At 40.5% G+C, this 8415-nt stretch overlaps 1 protein-coding gene across 1 annotated transcript; it reads right to left on the bottom strand.

The window, feature by feature from the left end:
• Window positions 1-784: 784 nt before the first annotated feature.
• glulb (glutamate-ammonia ligase (glutamine synthase) b) lies at window positions 785-3300 on the bottom strand. Its single transcript, XM_020609883.1, has 7 exons — window positions 3189-3300; window positions 2641-2823; window positions 2352-2513; window positions 2122-2268; window positions 1912-2039; window positions 1633-1832; window positions 785-1544 (listed from the first exon to the last, which is right to left on the bottom strand). Exons 2-7 carry the CDS (start codon window positions 2804-2806, stop codon window positions 1214-1216), a joined length of 1134 nt encoding a protein of 377 aa, XP_020465539.1. The 5' UTR covers window positions 2807-2823; window positions 3189-3300; the 3' UTR covers window positions 785-1213.
• Between the last annotated feature and the right edge of the window lie 5115 nt (window positions 3301-8415).

Here is an 8415-nt window from a genome sequence, read left to right as displayed (position 1 = left end):
AGAGAATTATTTTGTAGAGATACTGCTTGCAAACCAATGATGTAAGATGATGTCATGGGGTAGGACTGGATAAGTCTGACTTCTTCCTACTCCATTCAAGCATGTACTAGGTATAAGCAAATTGATATTGGATTAGCATTTGTTGGATATGTGTAAAATTATGTGTGTTGACATATCAACTGTCTTTACATGCTTGAAAGAATAAATCAAAATCAAATCAAGGTAAAAAAAACAACTTAGTATTAAGATTTAATACGTTAAAAATACTTCATTATCAGACAATTATCTAAAAATAAAGTTGTATTGGTTACATAAACTTGTTTGAGCAGCTAATGCAAAGCAATGAGTACACCGTGTTCCTCTTCTGTGTCCCCCTTTACTGTCCTGCTTTCAGAACTAGGTCATAGGTTAGCAAAGCTTCTACCAAAACAGCATACCAGGAAGGCAGCTGCACACGCTGTAGGAGCCGGCCAAGTCAGTGTTCTCACAGGCATGTTGTCACAGCCTTTGCTGGAAGTGATAACTCTGTTGAAACCCTTTATACAGTAGGTCTGACGTCAACATGTTTACATCATGTCGATTTAGTAGTGACTGCAATTTGATCTTTTCAGATGTCTGAAGTAGATTTTCCTGACCATAATTAACCCCCATGTGTTTAACATTACAGTGTGTTCTCCCTTAAAACTGATCATGAGATTGTTTGCTTATAGCTTTTATGTGAAAAACTGGTTCTGTCAGAATGTAACAACAGGCAAAACAAGGCATTTTAGACTAAACAAACAAGTTATATGCAAAAGTATTTATTAGTTTTTAGTGACAATTACAAGTGAAAAAAGAGACAACAGACATACATTATAACCCCCCCATGAAAGTAAACTGGCCTATATAGTGATCTTCTCTATTCACAACTATCTGAACAGAGGCTAAGATCACTAAAAACATTCTAATGCCTTTGGGATCCTTTGGGTCAGAGCTACACGATACAGAGCAAAAAGCTGCTGCACAGACAATTTTCATTTGTGCAAGTTAAAACATATAACAGTGAGTGTTTGTGTCTGGGTTAAAGACTTACTACATACAAATATACAAGGATTGCTAGGATACCTCTATTAATTCATATGTCAAGTAAAAAAAGTCACAAAGGTATAAAGATAAATTTATACAGTCTTGAAACAAACTAAACTAAAGGCAGTAATGGCAATGCCACATTGTCTTAGGCTGTTGATTTGCTGCTGTAATCAGCAGGCTCGTCTCCCTCTTCTTTGAGTAAACATGTGCGCACCAGAGCCTCTGTGACAATGTAAGGGTTACAGTTGGCGGATGGACGGCGGTCCTCAAAGTAGCCCTTCTTTTCCTGCCCCACTATGCGAGGGATGCGGATGCTGGCACCACGATTGGCCACACCAGCTGAGAACTCATCAATGTTTGAGGTTTCATGATGACCGGTGAGGCGTCTGGCGTTGTCCAACCCGCCTTTGGGATCGTAAGCCCGGATGTGATATTTGTGTCTCTTAGCCAACCTTTCAATTGACTCTTCAATGACCCTGTGAAAAACAAAGAGGCTTAGAAACATGCTCAAACCTCAAGTGCATCATTATTTAATGCACCGATATGATGAAAACTCATCCTTACTTCAGTCCACCATCCTCTCGCATCTCCTTTGTGCTGAAGTTGGTGTGGCAGCCAGCACCATTCCAGTTGCCTGAGATAGGTTTGGGGTCAAAGGACACCACCAAACCAAAATCCTCACAGACTCTGTGAAGGATGAAGCGAGCAACCCACAGGTGGTCCCCCATGTTGATACCTTCACAATTCCCCACCTGGAACTCCCACTGAAACACAGAATTATTCATTGTTATTATACGATTAGACAACAGAAAATGCATTTTGCCAAGGCAGGCAGGGCAATACCTGAGCTGGCATGACTTCAGCATTGGTGCCACAGATCTGGATCCCAGCATACAGACAGGCTCTGTAATGGGACTCTACTATATCTCGTCCATAAGCCTTGTCTGCACCCACTCCACAGTAATAAGGTCCTAGGCAGGTGGACAGAAAGTAAATATTATCACTCAGCTGGCATTTTGTATTTGTAACATATGTATTTCAACCTGTATTTACCTTGTGGACCTGGGAAACCGTTGGTGGGCCAGCCAAAGGGACGTCCATCCATGCCCAGGAGAGTGTACTCCTGTTCCATACCAAACCACGGGTGGTGATCCTGCACCATGCTCATGATCTTTTTACAGGTGTGACGCAAGTTGGTGTCTGTTGGAACAGCCTCAGAGATTAGCTGACGTACATAACAGCTTTAACACCAGTCACATCCAGGTTTGTTTTTCTATGCTTACTCGCTGGCTTGCCGTTGTATTTGAGCACTTCACAGAGCACAAGCTTGTTAGGGTCCTTCCTGAAAGGGTCCCTAAACATGGCTGCAGGGATCAGGTACATGTCGCTGTTGGAGCCCTCTGCCTGGTAAGTGCTAGAGCCATCGAAGTTCCACTCAGGAACATCTGGCAAGAAAATAACCGAGATCAACGATCTGCTTCAAAATGATTTAAAAAATATATCCTGCTGTCATTTTGCTGCATACTGTTATGAATATACAGTAGACAGTGATCATACTGGAAACATATTTACCCTTGATTGTCTTGGGTTCAGAATCCAAAGTTCTGGTCTTGCAGCGTAGTCCTTCTCCAGTCCCATCGATCCAAATGTACATGGCTTGGACTTTGTTTCCCTGAGGGAGAGCCATATACTGCTCCTTAACAGTTTTGCTGAGTTTGGAACTTGCTGAGGTGGCCATTTTCTTGACCCTATGACCTACAGAGAGCAGAGGACATGTGATGAGCTTTACACAGAGGAGCAACTACAGTACATATGACAGCACATGGAAGATGGTATAGCCACAAAAAATCTCAAGAGGCTGAGACAAGACAAGACAGGATAAAGTAAACGTGACTGATAATACCACAGCATCAGTGAGTCAGGCAGGAAATGAGGAAAGAACAGTAGGAACAAATGAACACATAGTAACAAGTCGCTGCAAACATATGTATATTAGAGGAAATACAATATGGAAACGTTGACACAACCGGTTTAAACAAAATGGAAGTTTCAGGAGCTGGTGGACGAATAGAAAAATAAATCCAGCAGCTGAAGATAAATGAAGGTCCCAAATCCCTTACCTTATGTTACGTGTAGAAAAATATCAAAAGAGGAAACGAGTCTCTAGATTTGTTGCCGGTATCCAGGTTGCTGTAAACGCTCATCACTAACTTTCTCTCTGCCTCCACGTTTGATTTATAGCGTTGCTAAATATCTCCGCCGTCTCTGATTGGCCACAACGAAACGTGATCCGAACGTGATGGGGAAATGTCCGAGTCAGTCACGGAGCTTAATCAACAAAGGAGGGGCTGTAAAAGTTCACTAGCCTTTCATCAACACGTGTGAAATGTGGAACACGGAACAGTTTATAGAATATGATACAGGAACATTAATGCTGTGGCAGATACAGAGAGAGAGAGAGAGAAATGTACTTGGATTCAGTTGTGTCTGTGGTAGTATGAAGACGTAGTGCGCCCCCTGCTGTTAATAAACATGATTCTTACACTGTAAACAGAACAGTTAGTTCTCAGAGGCTTTGTAAATTTCATCATGTTCCTATTCAACAGATCATCAGGACGTTTGCGCCGAGTATCATGATTATTGAACTGTAATCTCAGGTTATCTCATCAGATAATTTTTGAAATCACAAAATTAAGTAAAAAAATTCTCAAACTGGACCAATGAATTTCAGATAAAAATTCAGGTGCTAAAAATTCAACAATATATATTTCCAAACTAGATATTCAGTTACTTTTTACACAGCTACAAAAACCTTTGAAGGAAGCAATATCAGTACTCACTGAAAGGCGTTGCCAAATGTCAAATTATCAGAAAAAAGACCAATGTTTGGTACTAGTTGCTGTTTGCTGGCAGAAAGAGTGGTGAAATAAAAAGAACCAGAACAGTGTTTCCACTCTATAGTGCATTCTATCCCACAATTATGAAAAAATGTAATTATTCAGCACAATACAAAAGAGTAATGAAAATGCATATTTGTACACATCTGTTCTTTTATGGCTTATCTCATTTGCACTGGTACATTTCCATGCTCACTTAGTTAAAACTCTGACACCTAGTGGCTAAAAGGCAGAAGGGCAGCAAATTTCTATTGTGGGGGGTCTATCACAGTCTATCACAGGGCTGACACTTAGAGACAGACAACCACACTCTCTCACACTCACTTCTACGGGCAACTTAGAGTCACCAATCAACCTAAGCTGCATGTCTTTGGACTGTGGGAGGAAGCCGGAGCACCCAGAGATCTCACGTAGGCACAGGGAGAACAGTGCTAACCCCCGTGTCTCTATGCCACCCACAGAAAATTCATTCATCTCTTTATTGTACTGCTACTGCATAACCTTATATACAGTGTAATGTGATTGTTATATTATTCTAATAGGATTAGACAAACCTTGGATGCTAATCACACTGTTGTCCAAACAGCTTCCTTTTCAAATTTTGTTGTCAGAGCTTGTTATCATTGTCACCTCTACCTTCATAGTCATGATTTATTTTACATTTATGCACATCTTGACACAGTATACATGTTATACTGGCCATGGCTATGTGCCACCATTACACTTTTTCCTCCCTGCTGTCGCCAAGTGCTGCTCAAGGGGCATTTTTGGGGTTTTCCCTCTATAATAATAACAGTAAGGTCTAGGCCTTACTTTGTAAAGTGTCCTGAGATGACTTTTGTTGTGATGCTATGCAAATAAAATTGACTGTAGTGTGACGAAGCCGCTGCACCATGTGACTGTGGCTAGCAGGGGCTTTGTGATGGATAGGTGTAAGCCACTGAGGCCCGTTTCTGTATGTGCATGCAACAGTTCCACTTTTTTGCACATTGTGAGGCCACTGGCTGTTAAATGTTTAATTCTGCTTCGTCTGAGCCTGTTGGACATGAGGCTGTGTGAACATACACTTGTTCTTCAGTTGTCCATCTGCAGATTCTGTTTGGCTGTGTTGACCAGCTGCAACTGTTCTGCTTCTCATATGAATCCACAAAACATTTTTACAGTCCAGCTTCAGTGGACTTCATGATATTGTTCCTCATCAGTGTTTCCTTCTTCACATGTTATATTTACTTTACAACCACAGGGTGGTGCCATCACTCCACCTCATACAAACAGTAGATCTACTCTCATAAAACACTGACAGAACCAAAAACATCAGGGACACCAGTTTTCCATTTTATTGTGTATAATAAATCTTTTTTTTTTAAAAAAAACATTGCGATCACAGTCCCAACTTACAGAGAGCTTTTTGAATTCTATATCTGTCCTTGCTAAATTTCTATAATGATTATAAAATTTATTTCCTTTTAAAATTCACTTTTTACAGTAATGATTTTCAGTAATTCATATTTGAAGACAGATATATTGGACTGGTAATTTGGTCCCCGTCTCTGTCTTTTGGCTTGGAATACAAAATATTTGCAGGGGGTGGGGGTGGGTGTCCACCATTAAGTGGAACACATAAAAGCGAGCCAAGCACAGTGATGGTCATTTCACCCCTTAAATAGAAATGGTAATTGACTAATTTCTGTTCTAACGTGGGCCATAAAAGCCTCACCGACCGTTTTAATTATGCCTCCCTGAAAAGACTTGCTTTGCACAATAAAAAAATGGTGTCAATTAGTATGCAGAACAATGTTTAACATATCAGAAAATTAATCTACACAGCACTTTGAATTAAAAGTTTCTTTCTGAAATAACTAGGGCAGGCCAGCTGAGAATGCTATTGTGTGTGGTCTAAATGACTCCTTTGTTACCGCTGTTGAAAAGCAATTAAAACAGGGATTCGAGTGTGGTCGTATTCTCCACAAACCTGTCAGTGCTACATCCTGGAAATGAAAAGGCTCTGTGTCTGCTATCTGCTCGGACTGAAGCTCGGGCTCATTTCTGTCATGCCTTGAAGTGAATTGGATTCTGAAAGCATAAAGTATGGAGAAAAGAATGGAGAAATTGGAAGCTAACAGAGGATCAGGGATAAGTCTTACCAAAGGAACTCCTGTTTACTCATGTTATTGTTTGGGCTTATCTGATACCTTGCTTCTATTAATGATGAGGGACCGTGCAGTTTGAATTTAAAAGCTGCCTTAGGCCATGCTTTTATGCAGCTGGACTATTTTTCTCCTCCTCATATCCTCTAGTTGCTTGACTGTTTTATAGCATTGTGTTTTCATATTTAAAACATTTATTGTAAAAAAAAAAAAAGAAGAATACACAAGCTGGTTTTAATTATTGTTTCGGGTAACTATATGTACTTTCTCCTACATCTATAAATGATCAGGTCATCAAATAATAAGAATAATAATAATAATTATTATTGTAAGCATAATAAGGAAGAGAAAAAGAAAGGGAGAAGCCTTCACTGTTACCATGTGAGGGAGAAGTCCATTCATATTTAGAGACCCTGTGGGCTTCAAGACATTTTCTGGTGCCAGTAATTAGGCAGAAAGGCACAGGTAGCTGCTGCTGCTGCAGTGTTTAAGTGTTTAAGTGACTGTACACTTGGCTCTAGTTTGATTGTAGAATTACTGTGCATAGAAGACACTCTGGATCCTCCTGACTGCTCTCACGGTGCAGCTAGAATACCTCTATTGTGATTCATAGATTTCTGTGTGAAGCCGTAATATGGGGAAACATGCTTATACTTTTTTGTGCTCAATTTAAATCAGATGTTGGCTAGCATAGAGTAAACACTGGAAAGCAGAGGAGACATAGGTAACCTGGTTCTGACTAATGGTTAAAAAATCCACCTAGAAATCCGACAACACTTTTTACTCTATGTTAAAATGCAACCTACAGGTTAGCTACCACAGTGAATCATAATGTAAGAAAATAATGCTGAAACAAAACATTTATATCTCCATATACATGACAACTAACATTAGAACTGTTTTTATAAGGTTTACGGCAAACTGGTTAAAAGGGAGAGCAGCCAAACTATGCCAAGTTTAACAACAGGAAATATGAATCACTAGGCTATTTTTGACACTGAAGAGGGTGGAAATGTGTATTCACTTGCAAATAACTGACCACAGTCTCATAATTTAGCATTTTTTGATACAGATGTAGTGAAGATACAGTAGTGAAGTCAGGTCTCCAATGCACCCAGGCATAACAGCTAGCTGCATTCCTCTTCCAGTTATAAGGAAACTAGAATCTAGGGATGGACTGTGCAAAACAACAATGTAACACAATGAAAAGTGCTAAATCCAAGTAAAACTAGTGAAAACACATACTCGCTAAATTATAACCACTCAAACTAATTACCATCTATCACACAGACACCTTTTAGTGTGTAATTTAACAAAAACCTGTTTTATCCTTTTTATTTATGGCTCAAGTTTCAAGATACATTTACAGATACTGTATATTTAGATTTTTGTTTGTTTTAGAAGCTTATTTTGGGAAGTTTGGTCCAGCTTAGCTCAAAGTTTATTAATACAAGATGCTAATTTTGTGTCCACCTTGAGTATTTTAAATACATAATAGAGCAGGATTCAGGGGAAGGTTACTCAAAATAACACTGTCATTTCAATTCCTTGACGATAAATTTGATACCCGTTTTATTCCTCCTTTGGGGCTCCATGCAACTTCTGAAAATCTCTGCAGTAAACCTGACTTTGATATCAAAGGAAACTGCTGGGTGTGTTGGGTGGGGGTTCCATACTGGAGGCTTGTTGTTGCCTTTGTAGTCATCTCGTTGCTTGTCTCTTGATTGACAGAGAAAGTAGACCAGAATGGTATGGATTGTGGGTGTTATCTCCAGTCTACCATCCCCTCAGTGCACTGCAGAACTCATTTCTCACTTTGGTTGGAGGGGCTTGGAGCGTGTCTCATTCTTACAGCCCTCAGAAGTCAGGTGGCCCTCAGCCATTCCAGCTGTCTGTCGGGTGTCATTGCGAATCAACATCATATGGGTGTAAAAGACAATCGCACAGTTTTACATGCTACATTTGCCTTTAATCAAGGGGGAAATCATGAGCAGAGCTGAGCCTTAAATAGAACTCTCCAGCAACACTTGTGTGCATGTGTAATTAGCACAGTGAATCTCCTAATTAGCTTGTTGCAGCATCCGAAAGGGTTGGACCGGTGGAGGATCTGGGATGTGGTGGAAGGGGTGGTGATAGCAGTGGTGGGGTCCAGCAGATGGCTGCATGCTGTCTTGCAGGCACACAGTGGTGGAGAGGCAACGGCTGTGTCAGATGTTTCTCCATCAGGTCATTGCCAGGAGCCCTCTGCCGTGCCCCTCCAGCCCCGACGCCTCAACCCTGCTCTCCTCCACCACAGCAGCCAC

This window comes from Monopterus albus, unplaced genomic scaffold, assembly GCF_001952655.1.
Source record: "Monopterus albus unplaced genomic scaffold, M_albus_1.0 scaffold103.1, whole genome shotgun sequence".
Lineage (NCBI taxonomy): Eukaryota > Metazoa > Chordata > Actinopteri > Synbranchiformes > Synbranchidae > Monopterus > Monopterus albus.
The sequence above is the reverse complement of the archived record's forward strand: the minus strand, read 5'-3'. Positions and strand labels throughout refer to the sequence as shown.

Excerpts from the sequence above, each read along its gene's own strand:
- glulb (XM_020609883.1), bottom strand. The coding sequence starts at position 2,806 with ATGGCCACCTCAGCAAGTTCCAAACTCAGCAAAACTGTTAAGGAGCAG. Across the intron at positions 2,269-2,351 it reads ATACAACGGCAAGCCAGCGA|ACACCAACTTGCGTCACACC; the intron begins GTAAGCATAGAA and ends CTGTTCCAACAG. Across the intron at positions 1,833-1,911 it reads CTGAAGTCATGCCAGCTCAG|TGGGAGTTCCAGGTGGGGAA; the intron begins GTATTGCCCTGC and ends TCTGTGTTTCAG.